General features: G+C 42.2%; 1 protein-coding gene across 1 annotated transcript in view; it reads right to left on the bottom strand.

The window, feature by feature from the left end:
* The window catches only part of Cont (Contactin), a 43568-nt gene that overhangs the window by 21551 nt on the left and 9765 nt on the right, over positions 1–12252 (bottom strand). Inside the window, exons 7-12 of the mRNA XM_089552786.1 lie at positions 11573–11677; positions 9167–9305; positions 7315–7554; positions 3527–3629; positions 2682–2863; positions 1822–1988 (exon numbers count right to left, since the gene is read on the bottom strand). Of these exons, the coding sequence (XP_089408912.1) occupies positions 1822–1988; positions 2682–2863; positions 3527–3629; positions 7315–7554; positions 9167–9305; positions 11573–11677 (936 nt within the window). The remainder of the gene's footprint in view (positions 1–1821; positions 1989–2681; positions 2864–3526; positions 3630–7314; positions 7555–9166; positions 9306–11572; positions 11678–12252) is intronic.

The raw sequence follows: 12252 nt of genomic DNA, 5'->3' as shown, positions 1-12252 counted from the left end.
TTTTGCTTCCACTTTACACTCCTGATCATCTCTGATCACCTTCCATTCATCAGCTTCCACTTTACTTTTGATCATCTGATCAAAAAAAATAATTCAACTGGTTCCTTAAAAGGAAGATTTGCAGTTGAAGAAAAATTTCCCGGTACAAAGTTCTTCTCAGTTTCCTTTACAGCTATGCGTCTACAGCTAGGCAGAAAGTGGTGAAAGCTTTAATGCTTTCGAATGACATGTAGTGATGAGTATTTTCTTGGTCCTTTTTTAGAGTAAAAGTTCTACTACACAACCAAAGCTGCAAAACCCGAGCCACCGCTGAAGCCTTGACCTTGAACAGATAAATAATCATCAGATAAATAATACAGATAAATAATAAATAAACCTTGAATCAGCTTCGCTGGCCTGTGCACGAGAGCCCTATGCTATTGCCGCAGCCGATCACACCTTGTTTTAAACTGCAACGCAATCTCGTGCTGTGCATTCCACATCGCAGACTTCATCAACTCCCATCTGCAGCGCGAACAGATAAGATCAGCTTAACCTCGATCAGAGCTTAACCCGAGTCTCATATCCTCACCAGACTAGCCGACGACCTAGCAAAGCAAAACCATGAGCCAATCAGGCTAAACAAATGCTTTCACATGTTTATTCAGTTCAACTACATTAAAACCCTACCATTTTTTTATCTTCTAGTTTTCATGCTAAAAGTTCCACATTAATGAGCGCAAAGTTTGTTTAGGTTGACTGATAAAAGGCGTATTATTACCCACAAAGCAAAATTGTGAATGCAATGAGGATGGCTTTGGGGGTCTATGCAGGGGAGGAGCGGGTTAAGTTCATAAGAGTGATTAGATTAGGTGCACTGGGGATAAGCAAAAAACACAAAGTTCATCATCGGCACCAATGATTCTGATGTGCGACCACACGTGCTGCTCCAGGTTTGCCTCTTGGGCAAACTGTGGGAGAGTATCTGTCATTAGCTTTGCCAATATTTGAAGCCACACTTTGGCATGCTTCTGTTGGTTGCCATCGACACCTACTCTTGTAAAAAACATGCTATCTTTAAAATAATCTTGAGCGCATGTCTCTCGCATTTAAAAGTCAGAATCAGTCTAAAACGGTTTTCATTGCATAACAACTAAAAGTACACTTCTTGTTCCAACTCTTTAGCTATTTTCAGAAGAGGTGAACATAACAACAAATTTCTCCCTCAATTCTTCGGACTTTGGAAGTTCGAGGGAAGGTGCTGGACTTCTGCTACATCATGCAGCAGTGAATCCCATGGCATGGGAACTCTTGATAAAGGATGATACACGTCTATTCTCCGATGCTCCATTGTGCATACACACCCCATCCCATACACAAACCAACCCCACGTGCAGTGGAGTGACGGCACTACGTAGTTAGCGCAGGTGCCACTCTGACTAACCGACTAGTAGTACTATTACTCAAGCCCCTGATTCAAATCAGTTTAACCCTGTGAATAAATAAACTTTGGGGATGGATACCTTCGGCTGCCCCTCGCATTTCAGTTCAGCCTCCTCCTTGTCTCTCCCTTTTAAGAAAGGTGTTTAGCAAGAAGCACTGTACAGTTGGATCAGATGCAGCACAAGAAAAGAACGAAGCAGCAAGTTCCCTTCAAAGAAAGGAGGCCTTCCTACAAGTGACGTCAACCTTTCACTGCAGTAGGAGCATGGCTGCGACTTCATGACCACAGGCTGACGCTACTGGATTCCTTTGAAGGCCATCTGCCACTTCGTTCTCGAGCTGTATCCAACTACAGAAGAGTGTGAAGAATTGAGTGGGAAGGCCAGCACGTGTCCGCACCTTGTACCGCGCCTGCATGTCTTCCGAGCTTTCTATGTCGAGCAGCTCGCCATTGCGGTACCAGCGGTATTCCACCTCCGGGATGCCAAACGCCTCGCAGGTCCACGTCAGCCGGGCACCCTCATCGAGCACCTGGTGCTCCAGCGGAATGGTGAACTCGGGCATCGCTGCAAAAGTCAGGAATTGCCAAGTCTGAGAGGAAAAGGGCCCCGACTACATCTGTGCTTCTACTACTCCGAAACTGCACCTTATCCATCCACGAACGTGTGCACCGAAGTGACAGGTTTGTGCCACACGTTAAATGCTAAAGGAGGCTGAGAGGAAGCCAGCACAAGTTGATTGGCGGTTCACTCGAGAGAGCTCACAGCAAAAAATTCTGATTTTCCTTTTAATTTTTGGACCTTGCTCCAGCAGCTGCAGGTGCCATTTTTCAAACGATGCCATTATTTTAAACGCTCAAGCAACAGGTCTGATTTTTCCTTAGAAGTTATTTTTTTTAGTATGCGCCATCTGTGGTACCATCCAGAGTGCCTTGTCTTTATTTCTAGACTGCATTACATCAAATGCATCCAGAAGATAGCAGACAGGATTTTCTTTTTCATCTATGACAGCTGTCATGAAAGTGATGTGATGTGCATTAAGCAGAGAAAGCAAAATAATTAGGCAAGTGAGTGGGTGAGCAAGTAAATGAAGATGCGGAATAACTCAAAACTTGCAAACTAGCAAACCATAGGCCAGCCTTTTAGCACTTTAAATTGCCCATACCACTAAGCCCAATTCACAGCGAAGGTATCCCAATTTGCTTCCCTGCCACTAAGCCTTCTTCTCCCCTCACTGCTTTATTTCAGAGGAAAGCTCACCCTGGATGGTGAGGGTGACGGCCTTGCGGATGCTGTCTTGGTCCGCGCTGGCTGTGCAGAGGTACTCGCCAAGGTCTTCGACGCGGACACGCGGCAGCAGCAGTACACGGCCGTGCGAGCTGATCTGAGCTCCCTTGGGCATGGGGCCGCCAATGCGTGTCCAGTTGTACTTGGGCACGGGGCTGCGAAAGGCAGGGAATGGGCAGAAATCGAATCGTCAGTCATCACTGGCCAACAGCTGGGACTAAACTAGCAGAGTTAAAAGTAGCACACTACACCTCCCTGGTGGTACATACATCCAGAATCAACATGAACGTGACTGGTTCGTGTCAGCCAAACAAAACCGATAAATACTATTCCCTGCTGTGACAGTCACTTGGTCTTCAAGAAAGAGATGACGAAAGAAGGATAGCGGAATCCAGCTGGCTCAGCTATGCTCGTGCATTCTGTTCATCTTCTGGCAAAAATAAACTATGGCAGAGCACTTTAGTACAATACAGGTTAAGCACTTAGTGATAACCTTTATGTTGATTCTGAATGTACAATCTACGTGCTTTTCATTCGATCCAAACTTTAAGGCAATGAATAAATAGTACAGCTATCTCGAATAATGGGCATCAAAATTTCAGCCCTGTGATTTACTTTCCTGTAGTGCACATTGTCAAGGAACATCAAGCAATCAGTCTATTAAGTCCTGATGGAAGTATGTTTGTTAAGTATAACAGACAAGCAAATGTTTCTCTGCCCTTTAGCATGCCAAGGCAAAAGAGAACTATCAGCGCAAAGTGCATCCCGAGCATCGGTGCGTGATTGCACTGTAAGTGGAAAGGAAACGCTGCACTCACTATCCATAAGCGATGCACTCCAGCCGCACATCGTTGCCAGCCAGCGGTGCCTCGGGGAACGACTTCGGGAAGTTGTTGGGGAACAGCAGCTTCTGGCCACTCGCTGAAATCGAGAACAAGCTCTTGTTACTGGCTAACGCAGTAGCATCTCGATGATACGAATCTCACGGGGTCGCAAAAGACTTTCGCATCATCCAAAACGAACAAAATCTGCATGCAGAAAGCAAGGAAAATGCATTCACGTAGACCTGTTTACAGCTGATGAGATTTATTTACGTTTGAGTGGCCGCTGCTCACTACTCACAGCAGGTACTGCGTGATTGGTGATCATGACATCGTCGATGTGTGGGCCACACACCGCAGCTCACTGCTCACGGCGCAAGCCACACATTGCTGACTCCGCAATCATTTCTCATGGTATGTGCTGCACGACTAGCGATTGCGGCATCAAATCAAATCAAATCAAATCAAATCAATTTATTTAGCATTTCTTTCAATACAGAAATAAATGCAAGGATAAGAACAAAAAGCTGCTTCTCGAGCAGCTTGACAACGGTTCTTACCCCTTGTTTTCTCTTGGCAACGGATAACAGCAGAAATAATACAAAGCTGCGATTAAAATTGTACGAAGATAAGAGCATGTAGTATACATAGAAACTGTAAACACAAAATATATAGTAAACACAAAATACATAATATACATAGTAATTCCAAACAAAAATGCTGCATATTAGTAAAAAGTAATAATACTGGTTCAATGTAACTGATAGACATGGATTCAATAAGACGAATACTAATACTTAATCACCAATATTTTGCACACTGAAGAACATCTAACGGCGAAATTGATATATGGCTATACAGGACTAAAAACATTTCCTGCTACATTTGCAGGCATAGAAGCACAGACCACAGTTTTACCACAGACAGTGTAATGCAGCCACCATTAAAAATACGTGCACAAAAGGCTGCAATAATAAAACAAGATTTCAAAACATTGACGTTACCTCCCTAAATTGTGAGTGAACAAACACTTAAGGTGTTGTTTCGATAGTGTGTGGATGTCCGTGTTTGAATTATGATAGTTGTTAAGTAAAGTAGGCATAATGTATTGTACTCTGTTCTGACCATGATTCGTGCGGGAAAACGGCACCAACCATACTTCTCTTGTTCTTATATTGTACGGCACCTCGGGTGGTTTTGTTAAATTGCATAATCGTACAAAAGGCATCCGATTAAATTTCAGGGAATATTTGTATTTTAATAGGGCATTCAGCTCGTACATATGTGTCACAGGAACAACACCAAGTAAGGGGAACAGGTCACTTGTGTGAGCGTCGTATGGAACATCTGCTATGTGACGGAGAGCTCTTTTTTGTAAAAGAAGGAGTTTGTTGATGTTCGTTAGTGATGTAGTTCCCCACACAAGATTACAATAGTTTAGGGGAGGATTGAAAATAGCATTATAAAGTAGCAGCTTTATTTTGAGTGGAAGAACTTGTCTAAATCGGCAAAGTATCCCGCAAGCCCTGGCCAGACATTTAATCACACAGCCTACATGGATATCCCAGATCAAGTTCTCGTGAAAGGTGACACCGAGCGTTTTCACTTCCTTTGTTATTTCTATCTTCTCAGATCCTAAATAGAGATTAAGATTACGGTCAACAAATTTTTGTGATGGCGAGAAAATGACAGCCTTTGTTTTTTTATTGTTTATTGCTAAAGAATTAATTTTGCTCCATTCTGACAATTTATTCAGGGTAATATTTCCAAATTTCTCGAGTTCCGTCGTATCGTCATATTGAATGAAAAAGCTCGTGTCATCTGCATAAATTACCAAAGAGGCTTCTGGGGATACCCGTGTTATATCATTAATGTATATATTGAAGAGTACCGGTCCGAGGACACTGCCCTGTGGTACTCCGCATGCTATGCTTCGTAATGTGGACTGCTCTTCTCCGATAGAAACGCATTGTTTTCTGTTTTCTAAATAAGATCTTAGGAGAGCAAGGACAATGCCACGAAAACCGTAGTGCTCTAATTTAGCGAAAAGAGTTTGATGATTAATTCTGTCGAAAGCCTTTGAAAAGTCAACGTAAACACCTAATGTTACTTTTCTTTCTTCGAATCCTTTGATAATGAAATCTTTTTGGGTTAGAAGAGCCAGTTCCGTAGACATATTTTGGCGGAAACCAAACTGGCGCTCCGACAAAACATTATGCTTATTACAAAATGACATAATCCTTTTAAAGATGACTTTTTCAAATCCCTTTGAGATAACTGGCAGCACCGAAACTGGGCGGTAGTTCGAAAGCTCATTTTTGTTTCCAGATTTGTACAGGACAGTCACTTTAGCCCTCTGCATGTTCAATGGAAAGACACCAGTGGCTAGACACACATTGAAAATATGGGCAATAACGTCTACCAGGAGGTCGACAACAAACTTAATAGGCCTGATTTCCAGCCCGTCTATATCTCGTGCTTTGCTGTTTTTGCAGGACATAAAAACTGAGTGAATTTCCTGTGGTGTAATAGGTTCAAAAAAAGCAGAGTTTGCATTAGGTGCACCTAAAAAGAGTTTTGCATGTTCATTATAGTTGCTATTTGCAAGAGTTGTGAAGTATTCGTTAAAATGAGATGCTAATTGCGTACCAGTTAATTGCTGATCGTTGATTGTGATTTTCAGACTATCATTCTGTTTTGTGCCTGGTTTCAATAAATGATTTATTTCACGCCATATGAGGTCACTGCGGCCAGATGCCTCATTAAAAACATGTTCGTAGTAATCTTTCTTAGATTTCCGCAAGAACTTCGTCACTTTATTTCTGTATTTTTTAAAAGCAGAAAAGTCTGCAGGATTTCGAGTTTTCACGAAATGAAAGTACATTTCATCTTTTTCGCGTATCATTTCGAGGCACTCATCTGTGAGCCATGGCTTGCGAATTTTTTTGCGAATCAGTGATGTATGAGCAGTACTAGTATGATGTATGAGGCTCATGCATTCGTATCATTCGTAATGGTGTGGAAGAGTGTTCATAACATCTGAAATTTTAAACATTTTACACAATGCACTCTGACTGAGAAATTTTAAGAATTTCTATAATTACGAAACTTGTAACAACCATATTTGTTTCATTGAGATCCTGCAGTATGTTGCTGCTAAAGAGATACACATGCTCTTCTATGCAGGCAACAGAAATGACAAGATCTATTCCTCAAGTAAATGGCCCGCAAACCACTCATTCCATTGCAAATGATACTACTGCAAATACTGATAACTTCATTACTGTGGCAAAAATGCCATTAAAACTTCATGCGTTTAGCATCAAATATAATTTTGTATACCTTTGTGGCCCGGGCACAACACAACGATCTGAACACAATGCAATGCTTGCATCCTGTCCTTTATGCTGTTTTAAATATGAACGTTAACCAATTCACTACACTTGTGAGGAACCTTTGAGAAAAACAAGCGAAAAACTTTCCGACGATTACCACGCCTAGTCAACAATAAACTCTATAACAGCTGTTTGCGCTGCTGAATGGTCTATTCATTGCTCTACACAGTGACGCCGTGTCTGTGTAAAACCTCAAACAGTGCAAGTACTAGACTGCATTGCCGTGGTAAATGGCAAACCACAAACACCACAAATCTGTGCCATAGTTGATAGTATAGCATCCCTTTGCTGCTCATTTCTCTTCCGTGATATACTAATGATGCCGCAGAACCGGGAAATGTGCCCTTCAATGTTATCATGGTAAAAAACAGACAGGTAAGCAGCTCTCACAGGCGGGCTCGACGGCCAAGTGGAAGAAGGGCCCTGTGCGGCCAGTGGAAGAGATGCGGCTCTGGACGTTGCAGGAATAGTTAGCATCGTCGTTCTTCTCCAAGGATGCAAAGTAGAGGTTGCCATCGTGCGACATGAACACCCGTGGATCCTCCTGGACAAAGTCCGGGAAGGCGTTGCGTACCCAGAAATAATGCACGGCTGGGTTGAATTGTGGGGGGTCGCACGACACCGACTTGCCTGCATGAGGAAAGTGGAGATTTGTGTGACAGGCACTGGAGGATACTACCACATGCATCATACTTGTTGATGCAAGTTGACGCAACATGACGTACATAGGTAAGGTGCGGTATATGGGGTTTAACATTCAGAAGCTGCTCATAGGATATGAGAGACGCCACTGCAGAGGGCTCCAGATTAACTCTGACCACCCAGGGCTACTTAATGTGCACTGACATCATGCAGCACGTGGATGTCTATGCAATTCGCCTCTATCAATGTGCAGGTGCTGAACACCATAGCCACTAAGGCACCGCAGCAAGTCTCCAGGCATTATACATGGCCACCATAAGAGTGACTTTCCCATAAAAGACCTTACTCCATTTAAAAATTTACCAGAGTATGTTTTCTAAAGGCATTTCTAAGAGCAGTAGTCCTTTACCAACAGAGGCTCTGATGTGCCATTTGAGTCACGCCTCAGCGGCCTATGGTGCCCTTGAATTTTTTCTAGCCTCATGTCACGCAAGGTAGAGACGGCACCAAGCAGTCCAAAGATAATTCATTCAGAAGATTCATTGGTCACTGCGGCAACTCACAGTTATACTCCATTTCTGAATGATGGACTGCTTCCAAGAGTTTTTCACTCAAGGATGGTGCACGTGACATGGCCCTGCGAGCGCTGCAAATCTTTGTTCCACGTTCTAACTTGAACAGTACCACACATCTCAAGATTCTTAAAATGAAGAGGGCTCGAAAACGGCCATTTGGCATGTAGAGTGCATGCGCATAACCTCGCCAGTTTCAACGTCACATCTTACTGTACCATGCCATACCGTCCCATATCATAACTTTTATCTAATGTGAGCTTTGTGTATATTTGACAAAGATACTGACAGTTTCAACCGGTAAGCATGCCTCGAAGTCACTCTTTCCGTCTGCCTAGCACATTCTCACGACACCTCTCAATGATCCCAAGAAAAATGGTGGACAGTCTGCAAATATGCCATGCCATAAAAACTCAATAGTAATGCACTCAAACTAGCAGAAAATTTCACACGGCACCAGGGGGTCAGTGCAAAGTTATTACACACAAGTTATTTAGAAAAATAAAAAAATTTGGCCTAGCATTTTTTGAGAAATTGGTTGAGAAAATGCACTAGACCAATAGGAAACCTGGCAGCTCAAGTCCAAATACATATTTACGGTTCAAAGAATTTGCCGGCAGCTACAGCAGTTTTAATCCCTTTGGCTATATATAACAAGCATGTCCTGGAAATTATGGTGCATTAACTGCATGCAATGCATTGTTTATTTAATTTTTTTTTGAAAATTTTTCTGGATAAATTTGGAGAAGATTTTAAGGAGAAAAAAAACGTGTCCATACAGCCAGGAGGTTCAGGCAAACTTCATGGGGTCTACCAGACAGTTCAGGAGAGTTGGCAGGTATGTACTACGAACAAAAATTGTGTGCAGTTCTCCTCGGCGCTCCTTCAACTTTTTTTGTGGAGCTAGTTCTTTTTAGGTGAGTTCTAAGTGCGCCGCATTGTTTTAGTGCTGAAACCCGCTTGCCTGTTCCAAGACGCAGTTCCGAAACTGAACCACCGCAACACGAAAATAAAAAGCCAAGGCTCACCCCAGAATTCCTTGCCGCTGTCAGGGGCCCGGTTCTTGTTGAATTCCCCGATGAAGCCAAAGCCAAGGGAAACGGAGCGGGACAGAACCCTGCCGTACTTGTTCTCAGCCAAACAGTGGTACTTGCCACGGTCTTTGGTCTAAAACATGAAAAGAAAACATATAAGAAGTGTAGTGTGAAAGCTTGGGCGATTTGGTGATTATTCATAATTAAAACAGCACAAACTGGACAACTGATAGAAAGAAAGGCAATTCCAGAGTGCATGTTTCTTAACTTGTTTGTCACCCAGCTGCATTGTTTTGATTATGAAAGGCGAAGGCCAACCAGCTATATTGTAACAGACCAAACTAGTCCAGACTACCTACCGAACACAGGCCAGCATAGATTTTACTCATAAAGTGAATTTCATCAGAAAAATGGGAGTTAGGGTATGGTGTGTGGGGTTCAACTCCCCAAAGCTGCGCGCGAGCTTGGCGATACAGTGCAGTGGAGGGCCACAAACTAATTTCAACCACCCGAGGTTCTTTGGTGAGCACTGACATTGCACGGCGCTTGCACTGTACTTAGCATTTTGCCTCCTTTGAAACATCTTGCCAAGACTTGATCCTATAACGCTGAGCTTATGAGCCCCCACTGAATCACTACAGAGTATTCAACAGAAAAAAAATTGAGAACTCAAAAACTTTTTGCTACAAATATTGACCAAATGATACATTAAAGCTGTGAGATGGTGTGTTGGGTGGATAGCTGGATGAATGACGGATACTCTTCTCATAGATGGTGGCTTAATTTCACTTTCCTGAAATTTTGTTTCAATTTGTTGATACTTTAGTAGGCTCTATTCTGGCGCACAAGCTCACAACCACTGTAGGGAAGAGGCGATGTCCCCCTAATGACGAAATAATGGATAGTTTTGTTGACAATGGTGACAATGATGTTGAGTGCAGCAAAAAGGCTATTTCTGAGTGCATTCTTCAGATGAGGTGACAGCAGCGATGAGAATAACAAAGCCACCAAGAACGACCCTCAAGATTCAAAGTACTCACAATAGTAACACATTACATACACACAAAACTTGCAGATATTGTTTTCAGAAAAGCGTAAACAAACATTTTTGTTTGACTTCTTCAATGATTTTTTTTTCAATGCCGATATTTAGATCAAAAGAAGCATAGACTGAATATTTGCGCTTCAGGTCTAAAATTAAATCAGTACAGAAGGGACAGCAACACTCAGAAGTAAACGAAAGTCAATGGGTTAGTTCACCATGCACTGACAGCATCAAAGGATCAGTTCGAATCAGTGAGAATCCACCATATGTGTTTAAGAAAGCACTGTGCCATGCATTCCATGGTATACTGCACACATATCCTGTAAACAGATTTAGTGGTGCAGTATTCTCAGCAGTGTCCACAAAGGTGTGGACTGCTATGATCAGTTGCTTCCATATGGTTGCTCATCATTTTACTTTTATACTCGCGAGACAAATATTAGACATTTGGAGAACACTTAGATAGGGGTGTGCGAATATGAAATTTTTCGAATACGAATCGAATACGAATACTTGGTTCCGAATATCGAAACGAATATCGAATAATCAAGGACAGACGCATTTAACCACTACAAAACATTTATTTCAGCACCCAAGAACATCACAGTTCAACTATCAGTGATGAAATGAGCACAAAAGGTGTGTGTGGCTGCACAAAAAGTATCAGTCTCGAACATTGTTCTTAGAAGAGTGGAAATAGTGGAAATATCAGAGAAGATGGCTAGTACACAGCATTGATCACGGCTAGCTTGCCATCAGCACAAAAGCGCGTTGCTGGGATGAACATGAAAGGTTGTCGTGAAGGAAAAACCGACTGCTCCACATGGTCAGGCAGAAGTAGTTCCCTTCTAGCTGAAACAACTTCTCCAGCCAAAGAAAATGCCCTCTCAATTGGCACTGAACTGACACGTATTGCGAGGTATTTTGTGCACAGCTCTGACTATACCAGCTTTGCAGGTAGAGCCACGAAGAAGTTCACCAGCGCAGTCAGCTACTGCATGGCCCAACGTTACGCATTGCTCTGGGCGCCGCCATGTTGTTATGTCTCTGTCGATAGGACTTGTGGACCGAAATGAACGCTGGTGCTCACAATAGAATATTCGGCTAGGTACGAATATTCGCGTCGTGCCGAGTATTCGAATCAACACGAATACCTGGATTTTGAATCGAATACGAATACTAAAAATATAATATTCGAATTATATTAGAAAATTTCGAATATTCGCACACCCCTACCCTTAGAGGTTCCAATACACATTATGGGACGTTGTCCTTTGTGTGTACGAACTTTCACAGCAACCTTTAATAATAATGAAATGAACTTGAGCCAACACAACCCCAGATGGAAAGCTCACCTGGTCTGGATTGTTAATTATCAGGGTCCCATCTGTTTGCGTGAAGCGACCTTCGGATAGGGGGTCGATATAGATGTTGTGTTGCTCGTCATTTTTGTACTCCTCCTGTGAGGGCAGCCATTGAAGAGAGAGAGAGGAAAAAAAAGACAACAAAGCAAATGTGACTCCACACATTGTGACATCTCCAGAATTACACAAGCAGAGAAACACAAAAACTGCAACACAAGAGGCAGAAAAAGTACACACTGATACAAAAAAAAGGCAAGGTCACTTCCTGGAGTACTGAAAGACGACAGAAATTATCGGTATCAAGAAGGCAGAATAGAATGTTCAGCAGTTCTTGCTCAAAATGTTTAACTCTTTCCTTACCATGGGGAAATTGGCTGTTTTTTGTATGGTTTAGTTACGAATTCTTTGTGCAACAGCTACCAAATGTACAGTGCCATGCGGTACATAAAGGTGAAGGTAAATGAACGTGCTTTCAAGCAGTATTTATTTTTAAGAAATACAAAAAAATTGATTCACATAAAAAAAATATTCATGAACAAAAAAAAACAAAAAAATGCAAAAAGTTTCTGAGTAAGGAGTAATATCTCTGGCAAAAAATTTTTTACCGAAATTCCAAAATATACAAATTGTGGGTATATCAATAGGCAACATTTCTTTATAAAATGATACCC

This window comes from Amblyomma mixtum, chromosome 7 (genome assembly GCF_055824585.1).
Source record: "Amblyomma mixtum isolate Tamu chromosome 7, ASM5582458v1, whole genome shotgun sequence".
Taxonomy (NCBI): Eukaryota; Metazoa; Arthropoda; class Arachnida; order Ixodida; family Ixodidae; genus Amblyomma; species Amblyomma mixtum.
Note: the sequence above shows the minus strand (reverse complement) of the source record. Positions and strands in the feature narration are given on the sequence as shown.